At 32.8% G+C, this 16716-nt stretch overlaps 1 protein-coding gene across 1 annotated transcript; it reads right to left on the bottom strand.

The window, feature by feature from the left end:
* Positions 1–404: 404 nt before the first annotated feature.
* LOC126967242 (ras-related protein Rab-8A) lies at positions 405–9897 on the bottom strand. Its single transcript, XM_050811732.1, has 5 exons — positions 9691–9897; positions 4325–4524; positions 2927–3019; positions 2473–2586; positions 405–1071 (listed from the first exon to the last, which is right to left on the bottom strand). Exons 1-5 carry the CDS (start codon positions 9812–9814, stop codon positions 988–990), a joined length of 615 nt encoding a protein of 204 aa, XP_050667689.1. The 5' UTR covers positions 9815–9897; the 3' UTR covers positions 405–987.
* Between the last annotated feature and the right edge of the window lie 6819 nt (positions 9898–16716).

Raw genomic sequence — 16716 nt, 5'->3', positions numbered from 1 at the left:
GAAATGTTAAAATTTGTTATTTTTTGTGTTTTCATTAAAAGAAATAATTTTGTTTTTTTTTGACAAGCAAACGTTTGTCAAAGTTGATTGAGTAATATTAAAAATGTTTATTATTCTTAAATCTATTAATTAGGTTGTACTACACCATTAACTGGTAGTTAATGCTTGTTATTATTTTATGTTTGTAGTTATGTTCATTACATTTTTTAATTTTGTTGAAAAGTTTGTAAAAAACATTAAGATTTTGTACTTTTCTAAATAAAACTCTAATAAATATTCAATTACATATACCTAATTTATTTTATATAATACCTTTCCAACTAATACTACATTATTAGGGACTGGAGTTGATAAGCGGAACAACTTACCTCAGCTGAGGAACAACCAGCCACTTTGTGGGGCGAGTTGTTCCTTGTCGACTTTTTACAGAAAAAATATCCTGAGCAATAATATATGCTTATTTCAAAGAACTTAAGTTTACAATTTGAAACAAGGATACATTATGCACCATTTTATATAGGAATCGTTGATTTTAAACATTTCTATTGCCTCCGACTCCAAAATCGGAACGTCGAACCCCGGTCTCCTCTACCAATCATGTTTAAAACGCAATCTACCTACTCGTATCTTCATTGAAAAGAGTATGACAAATAAATGTATCAGCTATAGACAAGAACTGCTAGAAACCTAACATATTAATTTACGTTAGAGTTACAATTTCTTTTAACTTATTAAGGTTATTTATGGGACCTAATTATGAAATTCGAAGTGGCGTAGTACTATAGATACAACTTTAATAAAAACTATGAAAACGTAGGAAAGCTACCGAGTACAATTAATGAAATTATCTATTCTTTAACACAATTAATTGTACGGATAGGAAAGGATTTAAATTCCTAAATAATCTCTTGTTCAATCTTCGGACCCTGTCTGTTGTAATTTGCATGGATATCTAATCTAATAAATATTAAATTTACAAAAATTACACTAACAACTGCATTTAGACACGTCCGTCTCGGACTCCGACGCTTTAATTACGTTGTCTCTTTCTTTCAACTCGAATGCATCAGCCTGGAAACAAACATCAATAATAATATAATAAAAACTTTTTTTATTAATATTCAAATTTGGAACGCCTTGACACTTCAAAAGTAACGGGCGTATGTTCCTACCTATATCGTACTATCGATAGATATACTAACATAATATAATATTGACACACTTATATCTTATAATTATCTTGCCCCAAATTATGCCTGGCATTCATATACCCATATGCACCCATAGCACAGTCTATGCCGGTATTGCAAGACAATGATATATTTAATACATACTTACTTAAACATACAAAAACATATAAACATCCATGACTCGGAAACAAACATCCATATTTATCATATTATAATACCGGGATTCGAAGCCGGGACCTCTAGCTTATATATTTATCAAATGCTCTGTCGAAAGCTATTAAAAATCGGGACGGCCTTGTGTTCCTAAAACTATAATGGCTGATAATGATATTACTAGGCCTGCTTTAAAAGACACGCTGACATCGAGTGCGAATTTCGTATTGAAACAGTTCATTAATCCGTAGAATCGTGGCCAAACTGATCAAAGGCAAAGGCAAAAAAGAGACTTGCCAGACTGGGTACCTATGATAGGTCGAGGAAAAAAATTCTCTGCATTTTATATGAAAACTCAACTTTTCTATGTTTATTTATATTTATTACACTATAAATGTGCCATCTCGTTCGATAACTTTTTGCTATCTTGTAGGTAGAGTCATGATCCCATGTGCATTAGAAATTTTAGGACTTCTGATCAAAAAAAGTGACAAAGTAGTTTTGATGGACCTTTTCTAATAAAGGGGACTAACGGGCAAGAGAATGCTATATTATTATTATCCGGACACGAGAGTTTTATAGATAAGATTAATTTAAATGTATGAGTAAAACGTAAATAAATTATCAAACCCTGATATTTATTTATCAAAGATACAATGTAACATTACAGATTAAATCTAAAGCGTTACAAAGATATTATACTAAAGAAAAAACAAACAATGAAAATTATAAACTAGTTATCTTATTTTATAGAGCTTACTGGCATCAAACTCTCAAATCTTTTCTTACATTCTTTGACCAAACATTCCATCGAGCTGGCAAATAGATCACACTGTGGTGCTACCTCAAGTACAGAGTTTAGAAGACAGATGGCTCGTATTACAGGCGTGTGCTTATGCGCTTGAGTGCGTGCAGGTGGCTGCGCTAATAGTGCGTGTCGCCGCGCGCGTACGTACGAGGTCGGTACAAAGAAACGCAACAAACGTAATAAGGATATGACATTAAATCACAAATATCATGTGAAAAGAATAAAATACTCTAAGCCGTTTGTGGCTAAATCGTGGTGTATCATCCACAAAGGCCACTGTAGGAAGAATATAATTCAAAAGAATAAAATCTAATAAAATACCTTAGTTTCTCGATATTCTCTTATTTTACGCGCTAGTGTCAAGAAAGCTTCTTCGATGTTGATATTATTCTTACAAGAAACTTCGAAAAATGGCATGTCGAAGTCATCTGCTATCTGTACACATAAGGAAAAATAATAATTATTAGAATAACACCTACTATTTTTAAGAATCGTACTAAGACATATAGCTAGAAATTTTGGTTCGATGCTGCCTCCTTTTCCGGAGATTCCTGGAGTGAGAGATTCTCCATGAAGAATCCTTAACGGAAATTACATTTTTTTTTATTATTATTAATATTTAAAAAAGATAACAATGAAAACTTAAGTCTCAGATGCGCCACAGAAACCTGTGTAGGTTTATGCGTGAACTGATGCAGGATTAAGCATAGAATGCATCAATATTATGTTACGAAAATAAAATAAAAATAATTTGAAATATTGTTGTTTAAATTACCTTTTGACCTCTTTCCTTTGGAACAGCTCTATGGTTTTCATTGACATCGCATTTGTTACCCACTAAAACCTTGATCACGTCAGGAGAAGCATACTGAAAATCATATTATTTAGTTTGTAATGTTGTTCATCTAATTTCTTAGCACCTAAATTTTTATGCTTTTGTTTTGTTTTTTTTCTCCATAATTAATATTTTCATGTAGTTTAAAATTGTTTCCTTTTTCTTTTATAATTAATTAGGTATTACACTTCAAATTTATTAATTGTATTCCGACGACCTTTTGTACACGATAAAACTCGAATGAGTTTATATATGTACAACAATTTTTTATATAATATGTAATTTGTTAATAAGAAATAAACAAAATAAATAAATGGATATACTGAATATAAAATAAACAAACAAACATATACAAAAATATAAGTAGATTACTCCTAAACTTTACGAAGAGCAAATACACCGCCATAAAATACTATCATTGTGTATTCACAGGTAATAATTATTACTGCGGCCTTTTCCGACCCGTCTTGCAATAGATTTTATTTATAAATTACTAGCTGTGCCCGTGACTTCGTTTGGCATTCGTATATTAGTAAATTTAGCTGGGACGTAATGTTGGTATACAAATTTAATCAATTTAAAAGATTGTGGCATCCAATAAACGATAATTTAAATTTATACAGTTATATAAAATAATTTATATTTTTTAAACACGATTAATATATTGGATGCAGCACGTTACAAACTTGTTTTGTATATTACAGCCATTGTAAAACTATTTGATTAAAAAGAGTAGCCGTTGAGTTTGTATGTATGTTCTTCGCACGTGCTCGAATTTACGAACATATTAAAGGAAGTAACTAGTATTAAAATACAGGCCCGGCCTAGTTTAATGCTAGTGACAACTAAAATATTTTAATTAACTATTAGAAACACTACTTATCCTACGGGATTAGTGGTACGATTATTTTCAAATGCATTGTGAATATTTGAAAATTATTTTGATGTATTTGGTGTTGTTTGTCCAGAAAAATGTCGTGTATGTTCCATTACTTGTATTGTTATTATAGTATAATAATATTAAGTAGAATTAAGTGAACTAAGTAATGTATGAAGGATTTATAATAAAGATTGCTATATTGTTAATTCGGTAATTTAAAATAAATATTTGTAGTGACCATTCAAAAGCCCTTAATTTAAGCCTATTATGTTTTAAGTTTATTTGATTTTGACTTTGATTTATAAAAATATTTAACTTACACAGACTTCAAAAATGTCATTTTTGAGCATACCTAATTTAGAATTAAGCAATGAAACCATACGTAACAGAAGGATAGTTAAAATTGTTAATGATCCCATGAAATGGAATACAGCTAATTATGTAGTCTACGAACTTACTTCTTGTATATTCCGCAGCCAATAAGACAAATGGTTGAAGGACTCCAAGTTAGTAATATCGTACATCAGAATGATGCCCATTGCACCACGGTAGTAAGCCGTCGTGAGTGTTCGAAATCTTTCCTGTCCCGCGGTGTCCCATATCTGCAATTTGATCGGGACTCCGTCCAAATTTATAATCTTCTGCTTGAAGTCGATGCCTGTAATTGATAAATTGATTCCACAAATAACCTTTAAAAATTCTGCTGGTATTTTCAATAATAATTCTCTGTTAAAAGTGTAAAGTTTTTCAACTCAAAGAGATAATGTTAAGACCAGGAACAGACATAAACTTTAATGCCTACTACTCGGCTAAGTCGAGTTAGTAAGTCTTTTGTGGGGCGATGTATATGCTCTTACAACAAGACCTCAGAAAATGTTCAAAACAAAAGTATTACGTTATTCAAAAGAATTGTTAAAAAACGTTTGTGTGGTAAAGGTTACTATAACATAAATGACTTTCTTAATAATACCACTGATTGGGAATGGAGTGACCACCCTCAGGCTATTAAATTATAAGTTTAATTGTACAATATTACTTTGTAAACATATTTTTCGATGAAAAAAAAGCCCGCTGAGTTTGTTGCGCCCGTTCTTCTCAGGTCCGAGGCATTCACTTTGGAATGGGTGGTAGTTTTTGACTTTCAATAAGTGATGTCACATCCTATATTGAATTTGAATACAAAATTTTTATCCTTAGTAGATGATACAAATAATAATGATACGTTTGCCCATAATGATAGTTTTAATTTATTGTAATCATAGTATTGTAAATGATAGTATAAGATTTGTTTTGTTTGAATAAATTCAGTAGTAGATATTATAATACGTATTTTACAGATTCGAAATTTCTTGGGACAAAACAATTGGCGGTGTTAAGGCTCTGTATATACAGGCGGTAATTTACGCGGGTAACAAACACTGATAAATTACAAGACTAAATATTTATTTTGAAATTATATGTAATAAAACATAGTAAAAAATACCAAATTATAGGTCAGTCAGTGCTTAATGAGTTAATAAGTATCATCCCGCCAAACCACCTCTCATGTCGGATAGTGCCCACGTTGGTCTCTGTTGACTAACTACTCGTCAATATCTAATATTTTTTTCTTCTTTGACCTCCCGCTTTGACGTACCGCTTAAGACATAATTTTTTTCCTTATTAATTTTAAAGGTAAGTATTGGTTAATAGTGACCAGTATGTCTAAAAAGTCCAAAACATTCATAGTCATCTTTAAAAGTACGTGCTTGGTTTATATTTAATTTCCAACATAAATTATTTTGCTTTCGAACAGGATTTCTTCGAATGTTTTCCATCACTGCTTTGATTGCCTTTTTAGTTCAAATGTTACATGTACAGACAGACAGATCTTGTTCACCAACACAGAAGGTTTCTTTGTACCCATCCATAGTCCATTATACATACATTCGATCCACCAAGCGAATAAAAAGTTTCAAATATGACATTTGTCTTCGTGCCTACTAACTATGCTATCACAGAAATTCGTCTCTTTGTTAGCCAAATCTCATTATAATATCAGAAAAATTTGCGAATGAGAAACACAATGACTATTCATAAAAAATTAATAACTATTGTTTTTTTTTTATTTAGTCATTAAAGCCAGACCAGCATTATTATAACACAATTTATCACGGTTAGGGCGCATTCACACGGAATACCTCATTGACGATTCGTCAAAAAAAAACGATGCGTCATGACAGATGACATTCATATTGCATACGGAATGGTGTTTTTTCACGATTCGTCAGAAAACACTTATTGATGTTCACATTCGATTCGTGATTGAATTCAGTCTAATTATGTATCTTGATGAACTGATGCCCGAGTGCGAGGCATCCGATCGATAAATGGTTCAAGAGAATGTTTTTGAACTTGTTGTTGAAACAGTGCGACTGCTGCACATTTTCAAATTTAATTTGGCGTCCAAAAACTCAATTACCCGAATCGCTGTATCCGATGCAAAATTTACATTAAACGTCTTAACTGCATATGAAGTCCTGGTACATGTTGCTAGGATGACACATCATTTCAACCGCTATGAAAGACATTACACTATTACCGCTACCAAATTTTTGTTCTCCTGGTGTCTATGAAGTAATACGTCGAGCGCATGACGTCAGAGTATATTAAGGTATACTCGCGTCATAAATAAGACAATCTCTTCGTCAACTATGATCGCCTGGTACCAAAACACTGTATGATGCATCGTATCTCACTCTCTCCGGCTGAATCTTATACATTTTTACATCTCGCTTTTTCGTTTCATGGAGGAAGTTTCAAATCACAACGATTCTAAAGAAGTTTCACTTCAAAAAATAATTCGTCAAAAACACGAATCGTCCTAGTGTGAACGGGCTCAGGTAATAATGGCACTGTCTTATTCATCTGTCTCGGAATGAGGGTACTATCTTTGGTAGCCTGATAATTGAATACATCTGTCAATAATTTTAAATTAAAATGATTTAAAATTAATTTTAAAATTAGTTTTTTTTCATTTATTAATTTTATCTCTTTAATTTCTTTAGTCTTGGTCAACTGTTAATTTATGACAACTTTGATTAGCCACTGTTTATAACTGGTGCAATGAACTCAATCGAAGTCACAGGTGTCTTAGTGATGACGCTGGCAGCGACAACTAACAATATCATTACTGCGGCGCATAAGGGAGGCTGATAAGAGAGTGACTTACCAGCAGATTCAGACAAGTTAAGGCATATTAAAATTATAAGAGTCAGGTTCAAAAAATCGTATATGAGAATTTAAGTATTTATTTCATTTCACCAGTGCTACTTTGCACAGGATGCCGGCTAGATTATGGGCACCACAACGGCGCCTATTTCTGCTGTGAAGCAGTAATGTGTAAGTATTATTGTGTTTCGGTCAAAAGGGTGCCGTAGCTAATGAAATTACTGGGCAAACGAGACTTAACATCTCATGTCTCAAGGAGACGAGCGCAATTGTAGTGCCTCTCAGAATTTATGGATTTTTCAAGTATCCTGAGCGGCACTCCATTGTAATGGGCAGGGCGTATCAATTACCATCAGCTGAACGTCCAGCTCGTCTCGTCCCTTATTGTCATAAAAAAGTGTCAGATAGCGTTTTGACGATTTATCAAAAAAAAAAAAACAAAGGTAGAAGTCAAGAAAAACGGATGTTTCCTCATTCTCTGTAGTATTTTTCCAATTTCTGTTTTCCAGTCTTAGAAAGAGCTCAAGAGGAGCCTTGGTCCTTCTTATTCACGAGAAAGCTTCAGCACATGCCGCCAGACGAACAATCGAATATTTGACTGTGGCGGATATTACTACCTACTAAGCTAGAGGTCCCGGGTTCGAATCCCGGTAGGTGCAAGCATTTATATGATGAGTATAGATGTTTGTTTCCGAGTCATGAATGTTTAAATGTATTTGTGTATGTTTATATGAATTTATGTATGTTTAAGTAAGTATATTGTATTAAATATATCGTTATCTTGTAACCCATAACACAGGCTATATTTGCCTAACTTGGGGCAAGATAATTTGTGTAAAAAGTGTGTCAATATTATTATATTGAGAGGACCCGTTGTCCGCCATATTTCCAGAAATCAAATATAAACTGAAAGGTATATGTCACTTTACGAACCCTTAAGATCTCAGACTATATTCGAAAGGGGCTTGGAAGAGATTCCTAAAGAAGATGGGCCTACTGCTTCTGACAGTCGTTCCATTGAACATTGCTTAGAACGGAATCCTACTAATATTATAAATGTGAAAGTTTGTATGTCTGGATGTATGTTTGAACTTCTTTAACGCAAAATCTACTGATAGATTTTGATGAAACTTTACAATAATATAGCTTACACACCAGAATAACAAATAGGCTATAATTTATAAAACTATTGTGTGAATTATACAAAATATTAAAGAAATGTGATTGTTACTAATGAATACAACTAGCGCCATCTCTTATCAACTAGCAAGGAAAAGATCAATACAATTTATATGGCAAAACAATGTTTGCCGGGTCAAGTAGCGGAGAATATTACGAAAACAGAAGAGGCATTTAACATGTCATTTGGTGGTCAGGACTCAGGTAGATGGTTTTTATTTCTCTGCTTATCAATATAGATTCGCTATAATGCTAGTTTTTACTTGTTACTGGAATAATATAGTTTTTTATAAATAATAGTAGGATTTTATTTTAGTTTAATAAATAAACTTCATGGCATATAGTTATGACAGGCTGTCCGTTTAGAAAGATATCAAATATATTATTATTATTTTACAATTTTGTTTTTCTAACTTCGTACAATTATATCCCAATAAATCTATTTATTGTTGTATTGTAACGGTTTATATTATTTTGCCGTACTTTAAAAGTTTAATCGCACATTTAAAAATAGACATTCACCTTAATTTGTGAAAATATTTTAATGACAGGTAGTCTTCTATATATATATATATATATACTAGCGGACCCGACAGACGTTGTTCTGTTATAAAATAAAAACTCTTGCGGATGGAATTTCTTTAAATCCGTTCCTAGCATATCTCTATTCGGCGAAAGGAATATTTCTACCAAATTTAAGTCTCTACGCCTTATGGTTCCAGAGATATCGTGATGAGTGACTTTATACGTGGAAATCTCTTATAGTATATATAGATAGATAAAGAAAATGTTCTTTGTTCGAGGCTCTTTCACGCCTAAACCACTGATCGTATCGACATGAAACTACCACCACTCGATGCGAAATTTATCCTAGATGGTTTATGGCTACTTATTTTTTATTGTATTAGTATAAAGACCGTACCGATGTATCATCTATCTACGTGAAATAAAACTTTTTAATGAAAAATAATTGTAATAGTTTCAGAACTAACACTTCAGAGTGTTAAATATAAATTGTCATTTTTGTGTACGATAGCATAACAAATGAATATTGTATTTAACCACATACATGCTAGTACTTTTTTACTGATAAATAAAGCAATTCGTGCGAAATTATTCCCTAACCATTCCAAAATATTCAAAACTGCACAACGTTAATGTTCAAGTTTTCACTTCTGCCGGCACTCACGGAGTTTTTTATTAATAAAATGTATATATTTTGACTTTATTACCAGCCAGTTTAAGTAATTGCAAGAGTCCCGGATATTCGATAAATCATAAATATGTACACGCGTAAAGGCATTGTTCTACGTCACAAGTTATTGTTCTGCACAATATCCGAGTCCATAATATTTCTGAATACTACAAAGAGGCTCTAAAACACCATCACTTGACTTACAAAGGCACATAATATTTAAACCAAACGTTTACTCACCTATTGTCGATATGTATATATCATAATATCTTTCGTCGCAGTATCTATGCACGATACAAGTTTTCCCAACATTAGAATCACCCAAAACTAATAATTTATACGTTGCAGAGAAATCTAAAGCCATATTTTTGTTTACTTTGTGAGTTGAACGCGGGTGTTAGCTCAAAACATCGACTGAACTGTCAAATTGAGAAAAATCAATGAACGGCGGCCAGTGCGCATGTGCGGTCCATCTTACTTATTTACTGTTTCATCTGTGGGATTACCCTCCTGCAACAAGTAAAGTATATCCTGATTCTATTATTTATTTTACGACAAAAATTACGTCTCTTGCGAGCTAGGGCTGGCATGCTAACATCTTATTACTTATGAATATCAAAATTGATTATTTTTTGCATGTCAAACTGGAAGGGAGTGAAAGCATAATGTGGAGTTTCTAATTACTTAATGATTGTTTAGCATTTAATTATTTGCAATAGTTAGAAGGCAATGTATCAATATATTCATATTATTAAACGTTAAGCAATAGTTACACATAGCTTAGAAACCTATGCCAATGGAATAAAAACATTTATTTTAAAGTTAATTGTTCAAATCTATTGTAATTGTAAAAAATTTGGTGGCAGTTTTTCGCAAATAAAAAAATATTATTATTATTATTATTATTATATGGAAGTACCTAATCATATCATAAAATTTGTACCAAATTCCAAATAATAAGTTTTTTAATTTGTAGATAATATTAAAATTTTCTCCCTTGAAACAAAGAATTATATTTTTACGACGTTAAAAAAATTTATAGAATAGAATAGATTAGTTATAAATATATTTATGAACCATAGGAAGTGATAACATAACATATTACAACTACACTTGGTTAAACATCGTTTAGCCAAGTCGTAAATGGGCATTCCCATGGGGAGAAGGACTGCTAAGAAACTCCCAGCCCATCTTTTAAATTATATTAACAAAATTACATAGCCTACTCAGTATAAATACTATACAATTTTAGATGGCCATAAACATATATTTAAATAAATATTAACCATAGGAAGTGACAATAACATAACATATTGCAACTAGACTTGGCTATTAAACGTCGTGTAGCTACCAGGTCGTAAATGGGCATTCCCATAGGGAGAAGGAATGCTGAGAAACTCCCAGCCCATCTTTTAAATCATATTAACAAAATTGCATGACCTGATCAATATAAATACTATACAATTTTAGATGGCCTGTCCAGAACCAGACAAGAACAATGCATTATTATATTCTATATAATCTGCTATAGTACTGTAAGCCTTCTTAGTTGAATTTTTTTTGGTAAAATTGAATACCTATGAAGGACCCCTTTATAGGGTTAACCTATTACATGGGCACGGTACAGTTTATTATTTCTTCTTGAATTGATGAATTAAAATATTATTTTTTCTTCAATCCTGTAATGTTTTTTCTAACATACATTATGATCATTAATATTTATTGTGAGGGAAGGACTAAGGATGTTTATCAACTATATTTTTTCCCAAAACGAGTCTCATGTTCGCATATTGCATTGATAGCCGCCCACAAAAAAATTAAAAATATCTGCAGTATTTTCAACAATAACAAACCGTATAACATAATTCTACGGAAATTAAATAAAATAACCAATCTAGCTGTATTCACATCAGCTACCACCGTCTGTAAATTGTCTTGTTAGTCTGTCTGTTGTGACAGCATATTTCCACGTGCTTCTTATTTTCTAAGGGAAAACTTTAGTAGCTTCTGCGATATGGATCTTTGAGTGACTGACATCTTAAGTCAAATAAAAGTTTACAAACACGATATTGATATCAAAGTATGTTACTACCTACTTTGCTACTAAACTCTTGCTAAAAAAATTAGGTTATCCAATTTATCTCTACTAATATTATAAATGTGAATGTAAGTTTGTTCCACCACCAATACCAATAGCAGGTTTAGTTTGCCATAGCGATCTTCCTCGAAATATGATTCATACACTATGTTGGGAACGGGAGTGAAAACGGGAACCGGAACTGGAATAGGAGATGGGAAAATCTTCAATTCCAAACTTGCCTATTATTTCTAAACACCCTTTATCTGCGCGGCCGAAGTCGCGAGCATCAGCTAGTAGTTTATTTATTTATTTAGATTCACCAGTGGTAATTAAAATAATACATTTATAATTATTATGCTAATTTACAAGGGTCTTATTACTAAATTATGTGTGAAATAGTTACATAAAATAAGTATCAGTTCTAAAACAACCATTCTATAATGTAATGAAATTAAGAAATTATCAAAATCAACTAAACAAGTCAAGATAAACGTTTTAAACAAATCAAGAATACTAATATAAATTATTTATTTACAATACATTTTTTTACATTTTTACGAAATCCTTGGCAACGAATCACTGAATGGGTCTAAGCATTTATAATCGTTTATAATTTTGCATAAACGGGACACAGGTGAATTGATCCCCAAAATAGTTCTGCGAGGAGGTTTTTCAAATAACTTCACAGGTTTAGATGGGCATCTAGGCACTCTAAAATTAAACATAGGTAAATATACGTAAAAATTATAAAAGGTTATATTCAAACTTAGCACGAATACTAAATATTATACTTTTGTTACTATAAGACTGATCACACATTATTGAGTATAGGTACATCAAATATTTTCAAAAATCCAAGTACCTATGTATATTTATAACCCTACTAGCTGACCTGGCAAACAATGTTTTGCCATATAAATTATATATGTAAACCTTCCTTGAGCTTCAACGAATCTATTACAAAAGATTTCATTGAGATCGGTCGAATAGTTTAGGAGTTATACATTCTCTTTTATTTATATAGATTAGTTCGATGTATACTACTATCCACTAAAATCCCCGCTTAATTCTATGCAATTTTCAGTGCATTTCTGTTTAAAAGCGTCACTTTCAAACGTGGCGATTATTTTAATTTTATTTTCGCAATAATGTTTCTACACTGTAGATTTACCATACGAAAACGATAAGTTAAACTTCCACGGCTTGGTCGAGCATCAACAGGCTATAAAGCTACCCTTCCGGGTACCTGTACGATACATTAAGAGTTCCATTTATTTCACTTAAATCGTTCGCATATCTCCGCGATTCATCTCGTTGGACCCTGTAGTATGTAAATTCTCTATGTTGTGTAGTAATGCTTGCGATGCAGATCCACTATCAACCTCTTTGTTTACCTTACGACTGTTTTCTTCTATTTTTAAACCACTATAGTTCAAGGCCCTCATTAAATATCACGAGCCCGTTTATATATTTTATGTCGCATTAAAATCATTTTATAATTTTTTATACTCACGAGTATTCCAACACATTAACATTGTTTACTACTTCGCTGTTTCCTGAAACTTGAGAGCACGCCTTATTGTTATGCGCAGTACGGCGTCTATTTTAAACAAAGAAAGACTATTTGAAAGTACTAGGCTTGGGTAATGTTTGACCTAAAGCTCTATTGCAATAGAAGTATTTCCTCTGTTTCGTAAATAATAAACTTGATATGTCCCGTTGCGATTCTGCTGAGCGTAACTCAAAATATACGTGTCTTGTGGGTTCCGGGTCGTACGGTAGCCACTAAGTCACCATATATTACATTCCCAGGAAGGCTGCAACAGCTTCATTTGTCAAAGAACCGCAAACCAGAACGGCCGAGTCGCTACATTCGCATGATGCATTGTAAATAGCTGCAATTTTGACAAAGGCGTTATGTTTGCCATTCATAGTACTGAGCTGTGAGCCTACTGGTTTTGCTTCCCTATAATTTAACCGCAATGTATGACGAATGTTGTGTTGTTTCATCGATTATTGAACAGGTGCATGGCGATAAATTGATGCTTATTCAATGCACAATTTGTATTGCAGCTATACATGTGACAATGTTGCAGTAAATTACAGAATGTGGTGGCGAAAGTCTCAATGAAATAAAGTGATATGTTTTTAAATGCAGGAAAATTGTTTTCTACCTGTTTTGAGGGGCAAATTTATAGCTAGCTGTTATCCGCGATTTCGTCCTGATTACCAGTTTAACCGTATATGTTGGGTGTTCTAATGCTGCCACATGCATATATATAAAAGTCATAATATATCTTCCATCCTCAAAGCAGCGTTCATAACAAATATTTTCGTTCGATCGTTTTTCTCCAACGCACTTTGCAACTCCAACTAAGATAAAAACGTCTATTAATTTTTAGGGTTAATATATAATATTTCTGCCGTGAAGCAGTAATGTGTAAACATTATTGTGTTCCGGTCTGAAGGGCGCCGTAGCTAGTGAAATCACTGGGCAAGTGAGACTTAACATCTCTTGTCTCAAGGTGCCGCTCAGAATTTTTGGGTTTTTCAAGAATCCTGAGTGGCACTGCAATGTACTGGGCAGGGCGTATCAATTACCATCAGCTGAACGTCCTGCCATCTCATCCCTTATTTTCATAAAAAAAAGAATTTTCAAAACTGTAGTAGATCCAGAGATTACCGCCACAACCTCACGAACGTAACCTCTTTATAATTTGAGTACAGATTTAAGAAATCATTGAATGCCATATATAGGTATGGCACGATCACGATCTAATAAGTGCAACAATACGAGTGTAAAAAACCTTTTAATGTCACTCGCCAACGAATGCCAAAAATGCTAGGTGATCAACTTATAACGTCGTTAACATGCGACTTTGACTAGTATTTATCAACGAGTTTTAGGATTACTAGGTTGTTTATGTTCAGTCCACCCTTAAAGGTCCATGTTTCCTTAAAACTTTCCTTAACGAAAGACTCCCGGAATTCATTTATTTATTACAAGCTGGCCCGACAGACCCTGTTCTGCCAATACAAAATGATAAGTATTAATATCATATTTGTTCAAACGCCTTTTACATTACCGCTTTATAATTGCCAACTTTGTAAAAATTAAAATGGAGACAGTATGTTAATTGGATCTTAGTATGGGCATAACTGACAGCCGGGCCTGCATGGTGGCAGAGGAAACTGCTGTACATGCTGTACTTCTGCATTGTCCAGGTGTAGCAACTTACCGGGCTCAACATCTTGGTACCCCAAACACACTCCCAGAAGTCTTTAGGTAGGAGAAGAGGTTGCTAAGGTTTTTGGAGGAATTGGGGTGGCAGGAATAACAAATATATTCCCACACACGCAAAATAGGCGCACAGTCGTCGAGTTGCGGAAATTGGCCCGATTATACCATACAGTATGTTATCTTTGTGAGATAGACATATGCCATCGAGGACTTTTCTGTAGACCTATATAAGATACACAATTCCACTATACATTTTTTTTTGTTATATCTCAAAGGGTTTAGACAGCGTTGTCGTTCAAAGCTCCCAGACGGCTTATTTTTTCCGACATCTCCAACAAATTTATACAAAAATATATACAAAAACTTAACAAATTATATACTAAAACCTTCATTGAGAATCATTCTATCCATTGGTGAAAGAGCGTGAAGATAGGTGCAGAAATATTTTAGTTTATCGCGAACAGACAGACAGACGCGGCGGAGGACTTTGTGTTATAATATTATGTAGTGATACACTCTGATATGGAAAAATATGCAATGTTTATATCTGGGGCCAAACCGGCAATTCGTTGCTCAACCTTATATAACGTACCTACTTATGAATGGTGTAACTGATATTATTGGTATTTTAATCAACTACAAAAAAGAAGGAAGTTATTGATGTATATTTTTTCATTTGTTACCTGAGGACCTGTGGACCGAATTGGAAATAAAATGAAAGGTTAAAAGGTATAAATTCCAGAACTTCTTTCTCATCTTGAAATTCACAGTGGGTAATTGGCTATCAATTCTCTTATCTTATAGGTGTACAGTTATGTATGTGTCGATTTAGGTTTTTTAACAATAAATCAAGCACTTGTATGCAGAAAGTATCATAATATGCTAAAATGAAACTGATGAAGAAGACCAAAAATGGCAACCGGAATTTGAAAAAATATAAGTATATGAATAGTATTTATTTTATATTATTATATATATTTAGAAATGTATAGTATTTCCCGGATAAAAAGACAATAAGCTTTCATACTCGGTGCTTCCAGGACGTGGATACATGGATTTCTTTAAAAGATTTCTTGCGCCCGTTCTTCTCAGGCCTGAGGCACACTATTTAGAATGGGTGGTAGTCTTACGACGTTCAATAAGTGGATTTTAAATCCTATTTTGAATAAAAATATTAACTACCGACTCCAAAAATAACAATAATTGTATCTAGAATTATATTAATTAATTAGATGGTATTACAATACGCAATTATTTTTTTACTTTTTAGTACATATTTCTATTGATTTGAAATAGTTTTTTAAGTCGGTTGTTTTTTAAGAAACCTTCATCGTAACCTTAAGACGGATTTAGTCGTAAAAATCATTCAAAATATGCAGGAGCTCATGAGCTAAGGCTTGCCATTTTGTGGATGCCGAAAACTCAAAATAAATTAATCTTTCAGTTAAAAGAGACAATATTAATAGCGCTAACTGATACTTTCTTAGTTTTAGTCTCCTTCGGAAATTAAGTTAAAGCTAGATTGTTATTAAAATGATAATAAAATTAACTTTTGTATTATAAAAGGAAAAAAAAATAACAAAAAAACAACCGACTTAAACACTATTCCAAAACGATAGAAAATTAGCACCTAAGAATTGAAGAGTTCCGTTACTTTGTCATGGATCCCATAATCAGAACCTAACCAAACTCTCACCAAACTATCGTTGAAGTACAAAGATAGTTTGGTGAGAGTTCTTTACAAGAATCATCGAAATCGGTTGGTGCGATATTGAGTTATTCGTAAATTTGTCGCGCACAATCTTACAGCAAGTTAAAGACATATGGTTTTCTCATGGATGAGATCTCATTAAACAAATTAAATAAATGTATTTGCTACCCAGGATCAATATAATTCACATTAACATTGCACTATATTTTCACATTATTCACGTTGACCTCCAAT

This window comes from Leptidea sinapis, chromosome 12 (genome assembly GCF_905404315.1).
Source record: "Leptidea sinapis chromosome 12, ilLepSina1.1, whole genome shotgun sequence".
NCBI classification, from domain to species: domain Eukaryota; kingdom Metazoa; phylum Arthropoda; class Insecta; order Lepidoptera; family Pieridae; genus Leptidea; species Leptidea sinapis.
The sequence above is the reverse complement of the archived record's forward strand: the minus strand, read 5'-3'. Positions and strand labels throughout refer to the sequence as shown.

Coding starts and splice junctions, on each gene's coding strand:
- LOC126967242 (XM_050811732.1), bottom strand. CDS start 9,814: ATGGCTTTAGATTTCTCTGCAACGTATAAATTATTAGTTTTGGGTGAT. Junction 4,525..9,690: donor TATATACATATCGACAATAG/GTGAGTAAACGT, acceptor TATCAATTACAG/GCATCGACTTCAAGCAGAAG. Junction 2,587..2,926: donor CAAAGGAAAGAGGTCAAAAG/GTAATTTAAACA, acceptor TTATGTGTACAG/ATAGCAGATGACTTCGACAT.